Here is an 18,490-nt window from a genome sequence, read left to right on the forward strand (position 1 = left end):
TTTCCTTTTTCTTGTTAAAAAGAATTGCTCCAACATTTGACACAGACATGCAGACATGATGTGTCTGAATACATGCTTTTAAAAAGTAGTGCTGGTGGTGTTAATTCGGACTTTAAAATGTACTAAAGGGAACCAAGTGTGGACCATATTCCACGTTTAAAATTCTAATGACTGGCTAGCTATTAAGCTTATGTAGATGCTGATATTTAAGACCAAGAAGTGATGGAATCCTAATTCCCTTTGTAAAACAGGCAATGTCTACTTTGATCTGCAGTCGAGAGGAGACAAGTACGGCAAGCTGGTCGGCATGGCCCCCGATCCTGTCGCAGAGCCAGGTGGGTCTACCCTCGGCCCCCATCTCGGGTCTGGGGGGACGAAGCACAGACTCGGTGTCTGATTTCCTGGTGCTCAGTCGGGACCCCGCTCTGTCAGTGGTCATGGTGCCAGGCAGTTGAGCACAGCCGTGTTTTAAATTTGTTTTTTCAAATAGGGAAAACTTGTAGAGTACACAGGTCAGACAGCATGTGACACATCTCCTCCCTACTTCTGCCTGGTTCTCCAGCTCTTCTCCTTGGGGACAGCACATTCGCCCATTCTTGTGGCTCCTGTCAGAGATAGTCCCTGCGTATGAAACATGCATTTATGGTTTCTTCATGTCTTTTTATGGCTTGGTATCTCTATTATTTTTAGCTCTGAATATCCCATAGTCTGATGTACCACAGTGTATCCATTCGCCTACTTGAAGGAGATCTTGGCTGCTTCCAAGTTTTGGAATGGAGAGAGAGCCCAGTACTGTCTCATTGTACAACCTAACCTTTCCTTCTGAGTCTCTTGACTCTTTGAATGTGATTAATATTCTGGTAATTTTCCTTTTCACTATATATGATATTTTTTTGGAAAAGTTAAACTCAGTTACTGATAAATACAGCTTTCTCACGAGACAGACTAAGGAAGAATGGGAATGCTCAGTTCAGCTCACCCCTCAGGAAGAAGCATCACTGTGTGTGAAATCTCAACTCATTCATTATTTAACTTACTGAAACTGGCCTCACCGCTGGTCGACCTCATGCTACTGGCATATTTTAGATAAAAGTATTTAGTAGTTGTTCTACCCATCATGTGGGGAAAGAGAAAAACATATGAATAAGAAGTGTGAGGCCCTGGCCAGTTGGCTCAGTGGTAGAGCGTCGGCCTGGCGTGCAGGAGTCCCGGGTTCGATTCCCGGCCAGGGCACACAGGAGAAGCGTCCATCTGCTTTTCCACCCCTCCCCCTCTCCTTCCTCTCTGTCTCTCTCTTCCCCTCCTGCAGCCAAGGCTCCATTGGAGCAAAGTTGGCCCCGGGCACTGAAGATGGCTCCTTGGCCTCTGCCCCAGGCGCTAGAATGGCTCTGATTGCGGCAGAACATCGCCCCCTGGTGGATGTGCCGGGTGGATCCCGGTCCGGCGCATGCGGGAGTCTGTCTGACTGCCTCCCCGTTTCCAACTTCGGAAAAATACAAAAAAAAAAAAAAAAAGAAAAGAAAAGAAAAGAAAAAGAAATGTGAGGTTACTTATAAGAAAGAATAGGGACTTTGGGAAGTTCTTCAGTTTTGTAGTGATTTGGGGTTGGTTTGTCCATTCTAAGTTCTCCCCTATTTTTTATTGGCAGGTGATTCTGACAAGCGGCATGCCAATGATTTTGCCCTGTGGAAGGCAGCTAAACCGCAGGAGGTGTTTTGGGCCTCCCCTTGGGGAAACGGAAGACCTGGCTGGCATATTGAATGTTCTACCATCTCAAGGTAAGGTTGTTCTGGATTCATCCTGTGTTTGGGTTGTGAAAGCTCCAGCAATGCCTCACTTGGTCAGCAGAGGGCGCAGATGGGCAAATTTGGTCTCCACCAAAGCTTACAAAGGAAGTACCGTAGTTTGGAAATAGAGCTTAGCTCTCAGGACTGGCTGTAAGGAGGGAAATAAAACAAAATAAAATGTGCACGTTTATCTTTCCATCAGTCCTTGCTCTTTTTGATAGGAAAGCCGTTTAATGGCTCAGTTTTTTATTTCCTGTTACCTACAAGCTAGTTCCAGGTTGCCTTCATCTCTGCCGAGGAGGGGTTAGGGGCCACCAACTGTACAGCTGAGGGCCTGGCTGAGGGCGTGGTCCCCTCAGGGACAGGGGCCACCAACCCTACAGCTGAGGGCCTGGCTGAGGGCGTGGTCCCCTCAGGGACAGGGGGCTGAACCACCTTCCTCTTACCCGCTCTCTCAGTCCGTAGACCGTCACCCCCAAGCTCGATCACTTCCCATCGAGAGTCACCCCAGTTCCCACGTGCCCGAGTCCCCAGTCTTCGTCTGGCCTGCCAGCAGCTCCTCACCTCGTGCAGCACCGAGCCGACCACGCTGCTGTCTGGCAGGCTCCGTACCCACGGGGCCTCCTCTGGTCCTGAGCCCCTCCAGCAGCCCTCTTTTATGTTTGCTTCTCTTGTCACCATCTACATGTGACCTGTCACTGCCTGGCTTTCATCCTAGGCGTCCCCACTGGGCTCCTGCGGTTACAGGTGACCAGGTCAGAGACAGGCAGCCCTGTGCCCCTGCTTTTCCCTTGGCCTCTGTGAAACAGCTCTCTTCTGGTTTTGGCATCTCTGCTGGGGCCTCTCCACCTTCTGCTTAATGTCTGTGGACTGACCCTTTGGCACTCCCCATGGTCCTGCCCGTGGCCAGGTGCCACTTTGTGTGTGTGTGTGCTCTTTTGTGTTACAGAAGGCAGCATACTGCATGTGCTGTCCCGTCTCCTTCCACTCAGCAGTCTGTCCTGGGGATTCCCTATTGTCTGTTCTCGGAGCTCTTCATCATTGGCCTCCTGGCTCTGGGCAGTATTGTGTGGCTTCCTCATTGTTCATTTAGCCAGTACCCTGTGGAGAGCATTTAGGTATTCCCCGTACTTCGTTCTTACAGATACCTGCCTTGAATAAGCATATGTATGTATTTCACGTTTGTGGAGGTGAGCGGTCTTCAGGTATCACAATAACTCAAGATTTTGATATATTTTGATGTGTTTCAGTTCATTGCAGATATTTATTATAATAAATTTATTTTTCCAGTGGTATAAGTTTTTTTGGGTTTTTTTAGATTTTATTTGTTCATTTTTAAAGAGAGAGGAGAGAAAGAGAGAGAAGGGGGGAAGAGCAGGAAGCATCAACTCCCATATGTGTCTTGACCAGGCAAGCCCAGGGTTTCAAACTGGAGACCTCAGCATTCCAGGTCGATGCTTTATCCACTGTGCCACCACAGGCCAGGCTGGGACCAAATTTTCATTGAAAGCAAACAACTACGTCCAGCTCTCAGTCATACATAAATAATAACCACTTATATGTATTTATAAGTACTTATAGGTTTAACAGCAATGTGGGATATACAGTGGATTGTTTAAAAAATATTTTTAGATTAATTTAGTTACTTTAAAGCAGGTAGAAAACATTTAATACATTTCAGATCTGTTACCATTAAATATTTTGTTGAACTCCAAATAATGAAAATAGACTTTAATTCCTTCTCAGCTTTCTCTTATTTTAAAATAGGCCCAGCCCTGGCTGGTTGGCTCAGTGGTAGAATATTAGCCCAGCATTTGGATGTCCCAGGTTCAATACCTAGTCAGGGCACACAGGAGAGGTGACCATCTGCTTCTCCACCTCTCCCCCCCCCCTTTTCTCTCTCCCTTCCCCTCCCATAGCCATGGCTTGGTTGGTTCAAGCACATAGGCTCTGGGTGCTGAGATGGCTCCGCAGAGCCTCTGCCTCAGGTGCTCGATTGCCCGCATGGCCCCAGATGGGCAGAGCATTAGCCCCATATGGGGGTTGCTGGGTAGATTCCAGTTGGGGTGCATGTGGGAATCTATCTTCCTTCCTCTCACTTGGAAAAGAAGAAAAAAAATAGGCCTAGTGTGCAAACAAGAATAGATACTAATATAGTGAACACCATGGACCCACACATCAGCTTTATTAAATCTTAACATTGTCATGTTTGCTTCAGATCTTTGTAAAAATGAATCACTCATTACAGATGAGGCCCCTTATGCTCTCCTACTCACCCAGCCCGGTCCTTCCCACCTCACACTCTTTTTTTTTTTTTTTTTACAGGGACAGAGAGAGAGTCAGAGAGAAGGACAGACAGACAAGGACAGACAGACAGGAACGGAGAGAGATGAGAAGCATCAATCATTAGTTTTTCCTTGTGACACCTTAGTTGTTCATTGATTGCTCTCTCATATGTGCCTTGACCGTGGGCCTTCAGCAGACCCAGTAACCCCTTGCTCGAGCCAGCGACCTTGGGTCCAAGCTGGTGAGCTTTGCTCAAACCAGATGAACCCGCGCTCAAGCTGGCGACCTCGGGGTCTTGAACCTGGGTCTTCTGCATCCCAGTCCGACGTTTCATCCACTGCGCCTCTGCCTGGTCAGGCCCACCTCACACTCTTATTCATAACAATTGAATTTCAAGGACTATAAGAGATTCTCTCAAACCCATCACTTAGGATGTACAATAACAGAGAGCCTGCTCAGCCATAGCCTGTTTCTCTACCGCTAGTTAGCTAAGATGTGACTGGTACATGTGCAGGATTTTATGGAGCCACAGAGCCATGGAGCCAGGGGGTGAAAGGTCAACCTTCAGCAGGAAGGAACCTTGAGAGGCAGCTTTGAAAAAGCCTATTTGAACCATTTTTATAAAATTAATGATAGGGGCCCTGGCCGGTTGACTCAGTGGTAGAGCGTCGGCCTGGTGTGCAGAAGTCCCGGGTTCGATTCCCGGCCAGGGCACACAGGAGAAGCGCCCATCTGCTTCTCCACCCCTCCCCCTCTCCTTCCTCTCTGTCTCTCTCTTCCCCTCCCGCAGCCGAGGCTCCATTGGAGCAAAGATGGCCCGGACGCTGGGGATGGCTCCTTGGCTAGAGTGGCTCTGGTCGCAACAGAGCGACACCCCGGCGGGGCAGAGCATCGCCCCCTGGTGGGCAGAGCGTAGCCCCTGGTGGGCGTGCCTGGTGGATCCCGGTCGGGCGCATGCAGGAGTCTGTCTGACTGTCTCTCCCCGTTTCCAGCTTCAGAAAAATACAAAAAAAAAAAAAAAAATTAATGATAGGCCTGACCAGACCGTGGCACAGAGGATAGAGCGTTGGACTGGGATGCGGAAGACCCAGTTTCAAAACCCCGAGGTCACCAGCTTGAGCGCGGGCTCATCTGGTTTGAGCAAGGCTTTTGAGCCCAAGGTCACTGGCTTGAGCAATAGGTTGCTCTGTCTGCTGTAGCCCCCCAGTCAGGGCACATGTGAGAAAGCCAATGAACAACTAAGGTGCCACAACAAAGAATTGATGCTTCTCATCTCTCTCCCTCCCTGTCTGTCTGTCCCTGTCTGTCCCTCTCTCTGTCTCTCTCTGTCTCTGTCACACAGACAAAAAAGAAATTAATGATGATCTACCCTCCAGCCTCACTGTCTGCTTGGGGAGGTGGCCTTGTCACCCAGTTCCCACAAACCCACATTTCCACTGTGCTGATTTTTGCTTCTTTCCCTTTTTCTTTCTTTCTTTTCTTTTCTTTTCTTTCTTTCTTTCTTTCTTTCTTTCTTTCTTTCTTTCTTTCTTTCTTTCTTTCTTTCTTTCTCTTTCTTTCTTTTCTTTTCTTTCTTTTTCTCTCTTTCTCCTTTCTTTCTCTTTCTTTCTTTCTTTCTTTCTTTCTTTCTATTTATTTTTTTGACAGAGACAAAGAGTCAGAGAGAGGGACAGATAGGGAAAGACAGACAGGAAGGGAGAGAGATGAGAAGCATCAATTCTTCTCTGCGGCACTTCAGTTGTTCATTGATTGCTTTCTCATATGTGCCTTGATGGGGTGGGGGGGGCTACAACAGAGCGAGTGACCCCTTACGCAAGCAGCCTTGGGCTCAAGCCAGCGACCTTGGGCTCAAGCCAGCGACCTTGGGCTTTAAGCCAGCGACCTTTGGGCTCAACCCAGATACCATGGGGCTATGGCTATGATCCCACACTCAAGCCAGCGACCCCATGCTCAGGCCAGATGAGCCTGCACTCAGCTGGCAACCTTGGAGTTTTGAACCTGGGTCCTCCATGTTCCAGTCCAACGCTCTATCCACTGTGCCACTGCCTGGCTAGGCTTATTATTGTTGTTATTACTAATTTATTGATTTTAGCAAGAGAGGAAGGGAAAGAGAAAGAGGCAGGAACATTGAACTGTTTATGTGCCCTACCAGGGATTGAACCAGCAACCTCTGCACTTTGGAACAGTGCTCTAACCAACGGAGCTATGTGGCCAGGGCGAGGTATTTGCATTTTTAATGTCTTCCAAAGCAGCCGCTAGTGAGCCTGGATTGTTTGCACTGGTACAGGTTGTTTTTGCAGGTGCTCTGGTGAGAGCTACACAGGCTTTCAGTGGTCTGGCAGCTTCACTGTCCCCATCAGCCCTCTTAGCTACAGTGTGCAGCTTTGTAGGACATGAGGTTTTCTGGGCTGTATAGTGTAGCACTGTAGCAGAAATGCTAACAGCTGCAGTGCATTGGTTTGAATTCTGTTACCTTGTTTTTCAAATATGATCACTAAATAGTTAAATTTTCAAAAGCCAAATTAAAAATTCTTTTGATTGTATAGTTCTGTCTCTCATGTTAAAGTTGTAAAACCACTAAACTTTACCTATTGAAAGTAAGAAAAGGTAATTTTTTAATTTTTTTTATTTTTTTATTTTTCTGAAGCTGGAAACGGGGAGAGACAGTCAGACAGACTCCCACATGCGCCCAACCGGGATCCACCCGGCACGCCCACCAGGGGCAATGCTCTGCCCACCAGGGGGTGATGCTCTGCCTCTCCGGGAGGTCGCTCTGCCAAGACCAGAGCCACTCTAGCGCCTGGGGCAGAGGCCAAGGAGCCATCCCCAGCGCTCGGGCCATCTTTGCTCCAATGGAGCCTTGGCTGCGGGAGGGGAAGAGAGAGACAGAGAGGAAGGAGGGGGTGGTGGAGAAGCAAATGGGCGCTTCTCCTATGTGCCCTGGCCGGGAATCGAACCCGGGTCCCCCGCACGCCAGGCTGACGCTCTACCACTGAGCCAACCGGCCAGGGCAATTTTTTAAGTTTTTAAAAACCATATATCTGGAGCAAAGAGAATTAAAAATTTTTACCAGGAGGAAAAGCTATGAATTGGGGATTTTATGAATTGAGTGTCTTTAGTAGGAGAAAAAGTTATGGATGAGGGATTTTTTATTTTATTTATTTATTTTTAGCATGAGAGAGACAGAGACAGGAATAGACAGAGACAGGAAAGGAGAGAGATGAGAAGCATCAACTTGAAATTGCGGAACCTTAGTTGTTCACTGATTACTTCTCATACATGCCTTGATTGGGGGGTGGGGACTCTAGCCGAGCCATTGACCTTTTACTCAAGCCATGACCTTGGGCTTCAAGCCAAGTGACCTTCTGGTTCAAGCCTTGAGGTCATGTCTGTGATCCCACGCTGGAGCAGCAGCCCCACGCTCATGCTGGCGAGCCTGTGCTCTAGACGGTGACCTCAGGGTTTCAAACGTGGGCCCTCAGCATCCCAGGTCTACTCTCTAACCACTGCGCCACCACCAGTCAGGCTGGATGAGGGATTTTATGAAGAAAAAACAATTTTAGTTTACATTTGCATATGTTCTGTTTTCACACATGCTAATTTAAAATTGAAGTCCAGTTAATTTACTCCTTGCACAAAGGCTGTGGAAGGGTTAAATATAAGATGTGGCTTGGAGAAAGGTGCTGTTTGGCTGGATTAATTCACGGCTCTGTGCTGTGTTTTGCAGTTTGGTGTTTGGAAGTCAGCTGGACATCCATTCAGGTGGGATAGATCTAGCATTTCCGCATCATGAAAATGAAATTGCGCAGTGTGAGGTCTTCCATCAGTGTCAGCAATGGGGAAATTATTTCCTACATTCTGGTAAGTAATGACTTCAGATTGATTTGTTTTATTGCAGTTCTGTCAATTTCATCTTTTACTGGTGAAACGGCTACACTTGGAAATACATAGATCAGCTAAAATAGGTCAAAAACAGAGTTGTCTCCTAAGTTGGTTTTGAATTTCAGTCAGTTGGACATGAACTTCCTTGGATGGGACTGAATCTGCCTTTTTGGAACTGAAATATGAATAGCAAGAATATGGAAAATGTTTTACAGTGCTGTTTTATATAAGTTTCCTTCTAATAAAACGTTAAGGAATTTCGTATAGTATGAAGTCATCATCATTAAGAATATGCCAATTTTGAGCTAAAATATTGTCACCGTATATATTTATCATCCTCTAATACCACTGCCTCTCATTTTATTATTCAAAAAACATAGTTAACACCAGCCATCTGTTCTCAGAAGTAGATTGTGAAACAAGCAGCACCCTTGCACATAGCAGTTTTGGAATTTCCTTTTTGGCAGAGATCATGGAGCAATGACAGACTAACTGGTTTTATTACTTTTTTGGAATGGACAGCAAAGGTGTTTGGGGCGAAGAAAGATAAAGGGTATTTGGGAGTGATTATTGGGAGATGCAGGTAATCACCATCTGAAACACAGTGCTTTAACGAATTACATTTCTTTAGTCCTTGAATGAAAGAAATTAGGTTTTTCCAGTGAAGTAGTGTTAAAAGCAGAGACGCTCCGGTTTTTGTAACATGCAGTTGGCTGCTTCAAGTCTGGAGTCAGGGGCCGCTTGGGTTTTCCTCGGGGCAGTAAACTGAGGAGGCTGCTGCCGGAAGCGGAAGGGCTCACCTGGTGTCTCCCCTGCTGCCCAGCTCGCCTGGGAGTCATTCCCACCCTCACCGGGTGTCTCCACTGCTGCCCAGCTCGCCTGGGAGTCGTTCCCACCCTCACCGGGTGTCTCCACTGCTGCCCAGCTCGCCTGGGAGTCATTCCCACCCTCACCGGGTGTCTCCCCTGCTGCCCAGCTCGCCTGGGAGTCATTCCCACCCTCACCGGGTGTCTCCACTGCTGCCCAGCTCGCCTGGGAGTCATTCCCACCCTCACCGTGGGTGCCCTCCGGGCGCCCCAGGAGCAAGCGTCTCCATTCTGAGCAATGACCAGTTTCTCTACCTCCTTCAAGTAGTGGGAAGAGAAACAAAGCTGGCCAAATTGCTGCGCGTGGGCCTGTGAGCTGTTTGTTCTCGAGCACTCCTGTTCATTTCCCTGGACAGAACTCACAGGAGCCAAAATCCACTTTATTTCTGCCAAGGATGTCCCTTGCTGGGCAAATTCCCTAAGTAAAATTGACAGAGCTTGATGATCCTGGTTCCATTTTTTACTTCCACCATATTTACTGTCTGTAAATAGAGCTTGGTCCCGGCACAGACACTGGTCAGTTAATGCTCTTGATGAGTTAGGGTCTGCTGAGAATGCCGGGAAATGCAGGGTGCCTTTCAGGGCTGAGGATCTCGGTGGTTCTAACACTCCCACTTCTTCAGCCTCCGCCAGCTCATAACAAGGGGTTTGGGGTCCATAAACCAGCAGGTCTTGTTTACCTTTAAATGTGGGAATGGGAAAGGGGTTTGTCTCTGTATTTCATTAGGACTTTTACTATCTGTTAAGGCACTAAACCAGGGGTCCCCAAACTACGGCCCGAGGGCCACATGTGGCCCCCTGAGGCCATTTATCCGGCCCCCGCCGCACTTCTGGAAGGGGCACCTGTTTCATTGGTGGTCAGTGAGAGGAGCATAGTTCCCATTGAAATATTGGTCAGTTTGTTGATTGAAATTTACTTGCTCTTTTATTTTAAATATTGTATTTGTTCCCGTTTTGTTTTTTTACTTTAAAATAAGATATGTGCAGTGTGCATAGGGATTTGTTCATAGTTGTTTTTTTTTATAGTCCGGCCCTCCAACAGTGTGAGGGACAGTGAACTGGCCCCCTGTGTAAAAAGTTTGGGGACCCCTGCACTAGACTCTTGATTCCACTTGCACCTTGTCCTGGAGAAATAGCAGTGTCTCCTAACACACAGGAAAATTATTTCTTTAAAAAATTAAATTTATTGGCATTAACATTGGTTAATAATTATATGAATTTCAAGTGTACAGTTGTATAATACATTATCTATGTATTGTACTGTGTTCTCACCACCCCAAGTCTAGTCTCTGTCACCACATATTTGACCCCCCCCCCCACTTCTTCCCCTCTGGTGACCACCATCCTGTCCTCTGACTGGGAGACTGTTACTTTGTTTTATTTCCCACATATGAGTGAAGTCATAGGATTCTTGTCCTTTTCCCTCTGACTCAGTTCACTTAGCATGATACTCTTAAGATCCATCCGTGCTGTTGCAAATGGCAGCATTTTATCCTTTTTTATGTCTGAGTCGTATTCCATAGTATATATGGACCACTTCTTTGTCCAGTCATCCATCAATGGACACGTAGGTTGTTTCCATGTCTTGGCCACTGTGACTAATGCTGCAGTGAACATTGGGGTGCACTTATATTTACATTACTACTTCTTGTCTGAAGTAAGTGGATAGAAGATAGAGTTAGTCAGATGTGTCATTTTCCAGGTATTGTCAACTTTAAAAAATTTTTAATTGTACTTGGTGTATACGACACATTAATAGTATTACGTACTTCTTTTCAGAAGCCACATTTTAACCAGTTCTCAGAAAAATTGGCCTTGAAGCCAATTTTTGTGTTTAAAGTCATGGCAGAAAAAGGTGAAGAATCTTGTTAGGAAAGGAGAGGCCCTCCCTTTGAAGTGAACCTTGTAAAATACAGCTCAGGAAGAACTCGGCTCGGACTGAGGCGTTCCCAATGTGGGTTTGGGTTTCCTCTGGCCTTTCACGTTCATGGGGCTGAAATAATGCCAAGGTCTTGGTAAGTCTGTGAAATCCAATCGTAACAGAAAAGCTAATTGGTCATTCTCAGAGACCCACAAGCCATCAGCTGCAGTTCTGAACATCTCTGCAAACAAGCTTGTATTGCCTGGTGCCTGGTTTATAAAATACGAGATTTGTCATTTCTTCGGGTGTCGAGTCAGTTAAGTCACTGTTTCTAAGGCACAGAAAGGGGGAAATGGTGACTTTCTGGGAAGGTCACGGCTCAGTCTGTTCTTGTCTGAGTTCAGTCAGCGGTGGTGGCTGTCCGTCACCCACTGTGGGGCTGGGTGTATGATGCCCTCGAGCAGGCACAGCTGGGGGTCCCATCGCCCTGGAGGGTCAGCTGTGGGTGAAGATTTGGGGGACATCTTTTACCCGCACATACCTGGGATTTGCATACTAGAGAATGCAGCATTTATTGTTTCTTCCCTGTTCCGGGGCAGCTGTTCTCAGCCCTGCGGCTCAGGCATCTGATGGAGAAGCGCCCACTTCACCTTCTTCCCCTCTCTTCCTGCCTAATTCAGGATGAATGACTTTGTTTTTGTTTCAGGGCATTTGCATGTGAAAGGCAAAGAAGAAAAAATGTCCAAATCACTGAAAAACTACATTACTATTAAGGTAATGTACTTCCCGCGGTACCTGCGCGGTGCTAGCTTGCTGAGCCTGTGCGGAAGGCGGACTAATCCTGTGAGGCCCACGTTCCTGATTCCCGGTTCCCCTGGCCCTCCTCCCCCCACGGCCCTAAGGGCTTCTCCTACTTCTGGGTTTAGATTACTCTTTTTTATTGTCTGTTTCCTCCTCTCCTTCCTGTGTGCTCCTCCACTATTTTCTGTCAGCTGTTTTTGGTGGACTTTCGCCTTTCCTTTTTTGCCTCCCAAGAGCCACATCTCTTTTCCTTTTCTGTTTATAGCTATAGCAAGTTTATCTTTTGCTGGATTCCTTCCCCTTCTTTCCCCTGTCCCACCACCAGCCTCCTCCTATCTAGTGTAGCTTTGGGTTTGTTTGCTGCTTGCTGGCTTCTTAACCTCCCTGAGAGTTGTCACTGTGCTGTGAACATGAGTTGTCACTGTGCTGTGAACATGCAGACAATGTGAGTTTCCCTGTGACTGGAAAACAGGTGCCCTGACAGAACACTTAAAAACAGTTTGCTCGTCCTTTGTCTTTGGGTCTCTAGTGCCAGACTTAAGTGACGGGGGTACTAATCAGACCTTCATCACATCAGTACCCACCACCGAGACTGTTCCCACCAGACTTAGGGTAAACCAAAAGGGAAGTGCTCCTCACAAAATAACCTTTATGTACTTTTCATAAATAGAAAAGTATCTAATATCATCTTATACAAAATTTCAATACAGGAAAGTTAAAAGAAATACTTATATACTCACCACATAGAGCCAAGAGTTGTTACTATTTTGCAATAATTGCGGCTTTTTCTGTATTTATCAGAGCGGTGACTGTATTGGTATATGTGTATGTGTGTGTACAATGCACACGCATTTTGTTATGGTTGCTGAACCATTAGAAAATACATATAGTCATCATGAGAATTCTCTTCTGCATGCAACTCCTATAATTAAGGATGCTTTCCTATGTAACCCAAACACTTAAAATGTTAGCAATAATGTCTCAACTTTATTGATTATCTAGCCCATATTTTGATTTCTCCATTTATCCCAATATATCTTTTACAGCTTTACTCAAGATTCAATTAAGGTTTATGTGTTGTATTTGAATGTTGTGTCTCCTTAGGACTTTTTTTTTTTTTAATTTTTTTTTATTTATTCATTTTTAGAGAGGAGAGAGAGAGGGAGAGATAGGAGAGAGAGACAGAGAGAAGGGGGGAGGAGCTGGAAGCATCAACTCCCATATGTGCCTTGACCAGGCAAGCCCAGGGTTTCGAACCGGCGACCTCAGCGTTTAGAGGTTGACGCTTTATCCACTGCGCCACCACAGGTCAGGCTCCTTAGGATTTTTTTTAAAAATATTTTTTTTTAAATAAATTTTTATTTTAATGAGGTGACATCAATAAATCAGGGTACATACATTCAAAGAAAACATTTCCAGGTTATCTTGTCATTTAGTTCTGTTGCATACCCATCACCCGAAGAGAGATCGTCCTCCGCCACCCTCCATCCAGTTCTCTCTGTACCCCTCCCCCTCCCCCTCTCCCTCCTTCCCTCCCCCCCCCCCCCGTAACCACCACACTCCCATCATGCCTCTTAGTCTCGCTTCTATGTCCCACCAATATATGGAATCCTGCAGTTCCTGTTTTTTTCTGATTCGCCCATTTCACCCCACACAATGCTACCAAGAGTCCACCATTCCGCTGCAAGTGATCCGATGTCATCATTTCTCCTAGCTGAATTGTATACCATGGTGTATATGTGCCCCATCTTCTTCATCCAGTCCTCTATTTTTTTTACAGTGATTAAAAGCCTTTAAACAAACTCTTGGCCAATACAGCAAGAATTCCTAAAAGAGTAGTGTCCTTAACATGTTCACCAAGTCCAAGTTGGCCCCATCACCATGCCAAATCCCTGAAAAATGCAACCCAACCACAGTTCAGTCTGTTAGGAGCTGTCACAGGGAGCAGGAGTCCAGGAAAGTTCCCCACAGGAAAAGTCCGCATGGCACTGGAATTGTTGTCACCATTCTATACTTTGCAGCTCATGTCCAAGTCCCAATGACCGCTGCTTCTAGCTGGTAATGATTCAGGTAGACTGGAAAAAGCCATTTGCAGCATGCGTGGATATGGAGCTTCTGTTCTCCTCTGCCTGGAGAGTTGAGACCAGGTTGCTTTTTCCTGGAGCTCTGTGACTGTGGCCTGGTAAAGAGAACCTTGGGATACACTAAGCTGGGTGGCAAAGGTAAATTCATAATATAAGTTGGCAAAAGGAGGAAAGAGAGCTCTAAATTAGGAGTAGGTCCCAGCCTGAAATATGAGTGGGGCATTGAGGTAGGAGGGATAAAGGAAACACTATATATTAAGCAAAGCAGCAGAAAATAGGACTATCAACACCCACAACAGAGATCTTTGAGGGAAGAATAAAAAACCTGACTATTCAGGCAAAACATAGTTAAGTGGCCCTTGTGCGAATGAGATCAGTTTACCTTCTTCTTGGAATAAATACCCTAGGCTCGTCCACAGTTTCGTAGACGGGGCCGACGGCCCTGGGCACCTTCAGCCTTCAGTGGCAAACCCCAGCTTTCTGGGCAAGGTTAGGTCATAGGTGGCTGGAGCAGGGCTGGAAGAGACTGAACCCTCCCTTAGAGGAGCGAGGGGGAAGCCCACCTTCCAGTGTCCCTGTTTCCTCATAGCAGAGGCGTGTAAGCCTGGCAGGCTTTAGCTCAATGACCTTCCTTTCCACTATTGAAGCAGGACCCAGATGGCGTTGGAGCCTTTAAGGGTGTATCCTAAAAGCTGGTAGTTCCCCTGATCTCTATTGGGCTTTTTCTGCCTCTAGGTATCTTAAAAGCCATTCTCAGAAGATCTCGCTGAGGGGTTTGAGGATCCCCATCCACCTATATAAATCTTTTCCATATATCTGGAGCTATTTGGAAAAAAGACAGAACAGTGTTATTAGCTAGATCTAATAAAGAAGGTAGTAGTTTGCAGGCGAAAAAGATTTGGTGTCTCCTGTTCATCAGCATTCAAAAGAAATGTAAATTTTTTTTTTTTTAAGTAAAAAGCATGATATGGTAGACCCGTCGGCGTCATTGGCCTGGTGTGCAGGATTCCCAGGTTCGATTCCTGGCCAGAGCACACAGGAGAAGCACCCATCTACCTCTCCACCCCTTCCCCTCTCCTTCCTCTTCGTCTCTCTCCTCCCGCCCGCAGCCAAGGCTCCACCGGAGCAAAGCCACCCTGGGCACTAAGGATGGCCCCATGGCCTCCGCCCCAGTCGCCAGAATGGCTCCGGTTGTAACAGAGCAACACCCCAGGTGGGCAGAACATTCCCCCCTGGTAGGCATGCCAGGCGGATCCCAGTCAGGCGCATGCAGGAGTCTGTCTGACTGCCTCCCCATCCCCATCCTCAGAAAAATACAAAAAATAAATAAATAAAAGAAAAAATACTAAAAAAAAGGGGGGCATGGAGCTCTATGTTGACATATAAGACTTTGAAGAAGGAGGAACTGCTGAAATAGTTTATCAGCATTTGTCCCTAAGACAGCAGTCTTTATAGTGGGAACACCATACGTAAATATTTGCTGTTTGTCTATAGATTAAGGGGGGAATATGGCAAGTGCTGAAAAGCCATGATCTTTGTGCCCCTCCCCCAACCCCCTCCCTCTCCTCCCCCCACCCTGTAACCCCAACACTGTTGTTCATGTCTCTGAATCTCATCTTTATGTCCCACCTATGTATGGAAACATAGTTCTTAGTTTTTTCTGATATACTTCTTTCACTCAGTATAATGTTATCAAGGCCCATCCATGTTGTTGTAAAAGATCCTATGTCATCATTTCTTATGGCTGAGTAGTATTCCATAGTATATATATACCAAAGCTTTTTAATCTACTCGTCCTCTGATGGACACTTGGGCTGTTTCCAAATCTTTGCTATTGTGAACAATGCTGCCATAAACATAGGGGTGCATTTCTTCTTTTCAAACAGTGCTATGGTGTTCTTGGGGTATATTCCTAACAGTGGTATAGCTGGGTCAAAAGGCAGTTCGATTTTTAATTTCTTGAGGAATCTCCATACTGTTTTCCACAGTGGCTGCACCAGTCTGCATTCCCACCAGCAGTGCAGGAGGGTTCCCTTTTCTCCACATCCTCGCCAGCACTTATTCTGTGTTGTTTTATTGATGAGCGCCATTCTGACTGGTGTGAGGTGATATCTCATTGTGGTTTTAATTTGAATTTCTCTAATCATTAGTGATGTTGAACATTTTTTCATATGCCTGTTGGCCATCTGTGTGTCCTCTTTGGAGAAGTGTCTATTCATTTCTTTTGCCCATTTTTGGATTGGATTGTTTGTCGTCCTGGTATTAAGTTTTACAAGTTCTTTATAAATTTTGGTTATTAACCCCTTATCAGACGCTATGTCAAATATATTCTCCCATTGTGTCATTTGTCTTTTTATTCTGTTCTTATTGTCTTTAGCTGTGCAGAAGCTTTTTAGTTTGATAAAGTCCCATTTGTTGATCCTGTCTTTTATTTCACTTGCCTGTGGAGACAAATCAGCAAATATATTGCTGCGAGAGATGTCAGAGAGCTTACTGCCTATGTTTTCTTCTAAGATGCTTATGGTTTCATGGCTTACATTCAAGTCTTTTATCCATTTTGAGTTTATTTTTGTGAGTGGTGTAAGTTGGTGGTCTAGTTTCATTTTTTTGCAGGTAGCTGTCCAGTTTTCCCAACACCATTTGTTGAAGAGGCTGACTTTACTCCATTGTATTGTCTTACCTCCTTTGTCAAATATCAGTTGTCCATAGAGCTGTGGGTTTATTTCTGAGTTCTCTGTTCTGTTCCATTGATCTATGTGCCTGTTCTTATGCCAGTACCATGCTGTTTTGAGTACAATGGCCTTATAATATAACTTGATATCTGGAAGTGTGATAAACTCCCGCTTTTTTCTTCCTTTTTAGGATTGCTGAGGCTATTCGTGTTCTTTTTTGGTTCCATATAAATTTTTGGAATATGTGTTCTATGTCTTTGAAGTAAGTCATTGGTATTTTAATCAGTATTGCATTGAATTTATAAATTGCTTTGGGTAATATAGACATTTTAATGATGTTTATTCTTCCTAACCATGAGCACGGTATATGCCTCCACTTATTCGTATCTTCCCTGATTTCTTTTATCAATGTTTTATAATTTTCCAAGTACAAGTCTTTAATCTCCTTGGTTAGATTTATTCCTAGGTACTTTATTTTTTTGGTTGCAATGGTAAAGGGGATTGATTCCCTGATTTCTCTTTCTGACAGTTCATTATTAGTGTATAAAAATGTCTCTGATTTCTGAGTGTTGATTTTATATCCTGCCACCTTGCCAAATTCATTTATCAGGTCTAGTAGTTTTTTGACTGAGACTTTAGGGTTTTCTATATACAATATCATGTCATCTGCAAATAATGATAGTTTTACTTCTTCTTTTCCAATTTGGATGCCTTTTATTTCTTTTTCTTGTCTGATTGCTGTGGCTAGGACTTCCAGAACTATGTTGAATAAGAGTGGTGAAAGGGGGCACCCCTGCCTTGTTCCTGATCTTAAGGGGATTGCTTTTAATTTTTGCCCATTGAGTATGATGTTGGCTGTGGGTTTGTCATAGATGGCCTTTATCATGTTGAGGTATGTTCCCTGTATTCCCACTTTGCTGAGAGTTTTGATCATGAATGGGTGCTGGACTTTATCAAATGCTTTTTCTGCATCTATTGAAATTATCATGTGATTTTTCTCCTTTCTTTTGTTTATGTGATGAATCACATTGATTGATTTGCGAATATTGTACCAGCCTTGCCTCCCAAGAATAAATCCTACTTGATCATGGTGTATGATTTTTTCCATATATTGCTGGATCCGGTTTGCTAATATTTTGTTGAGGATTTTAGCATCTAAATTCATCAGGGATATTGGCTTATAATTTTCTTTTTTTGTGTTGTCTTTGCCTGGTTTTGGAATCAGAATTATGCTCGCCTCATAAAAGGAGTTTGGAAGTCTTCCTTCCTCTTGAATTTTTTGAAATAGCTTGAGAAGGATAGGAGTTAGTTCTTCTTTGAATATTTGGTAGAATTCACTTGTGAAGCCATCAGGCCCAGGACTTTTCTTTTTTGGGAGTTTTTTGATAGCTGTTTCAATCTCATTTGTTGTCATTGGTCTGTTTAGGTTTACTGATTCTTCCAGATTGATTTTTGGAAGATTATATGATTCAAGGAATTTGTCCATTTCATCTAGGTTGTCTAGTTTTTTGGCGTACAGTTCTTCATAGTATTTTCTTACAATATTTTGTATTTCTGTTGTGTCAGTTGTTATTTCTCCACTCTCATTTCTAATTTTATTTATTTGAGTCCTCTCTCTTTTTTTCTTGGTGAGTCTTGTTAAAGGTTCATCGATCTTGTTTACCTTTTCAAAGAACCAGCTCCTGGTTTCATTGATCCTCTGTATTGTTTCATTAGCCTCTATGTCATTTATTTCTGCTCTGATCTTTATTATTTCCTTCCTTCTACTAGCTCTGGGCTTTACTTGCTGTTCTTTTTCTAGTTCTTTTAGATGCAGGGTTAAGTTGTTTACTTGTGCTTTTTCTAGCTTCTTGAGGTATGCCTGTAATGCTATAAACTTCCCTCTCAGGACTGCTTTTGCTGTGTCCCATAAATTTTGAGTTGATGTATGCTCATTATCGTTTGTTTCTAGGAATTTTTAAATTTCTTCTTTGATCTCAATGTTAACCCATTCATTGTTTAATAAGGTGCTATTTAGTTTCCAAGTGTTTGAATGTTTTTCAATTTTTCTATTGTGGTTGATTTCTAGTTTAATGCCATTGTGATCAGAGAAAGTGCTCGATATGATTTCAATCTTCTTAAATTTGTTGAGCCCACTTTTGTGCCCTAACATGTGGTCTATCCTAGAGAATGTACCATGAGCGCTTGAAAAGAATGTATATTCTGCTGTTTTAGGATGAAAGGTTCTGAAGATATCTATTAAATCGAGTTG

General features: G+C 44.6%; 1 protein-coding gene across 3 annotated transcripts in view; it reads left to right on the plus strand.

The window, feature by feature from the left end:
- The window catches only part of CARS2 (cysteinyl-tRNA synthetase 2, mitochondrial), a 74,050-nt gene that overhangs the window by 31,972 nt on the left and 23,588 nt on the right, over positions 1-18,490 (plus strand). For all 3 annotated transcript variants that reach the window (XM_066380559.1, XM_066380558.1, XM_066380557.1), the window contains exons 6-9: positions 252-335; positions 1,649-1,778; positions 7,801-7,934; positions 11,389-11,456. In XM_066380559.1, the coding sequence (XP_066236656.1) occupies positions 252-335; positions 1,649-1,778; positions 7,801-7,934; positions 11,389-11,456 (416 nt within the window). The remainder of the gene's footprint in view (positions 1-251; positions 336-1,648; positions 1,779-7,800; positions 7,935-11,388; positions 11,457-18,490) is intronic.

Source organism: Saccopteryx leptura, chromosome 4 (assembly GCF_036850995.1).
Source record: "Saccopteryx leptura isolate mSacLep1 chromosome 4, mSacLep1_pri_phased_curated, whole genome shotgun sequence".
In the NCBI taxonomy this organism is placed as follows: domain Eukaryota; kingdom Metazoa; phylum Chordata; class Mammalia; order Chiroptera; family Emballonuridae; genus Saccopteryx; species Saccopteryx leptura.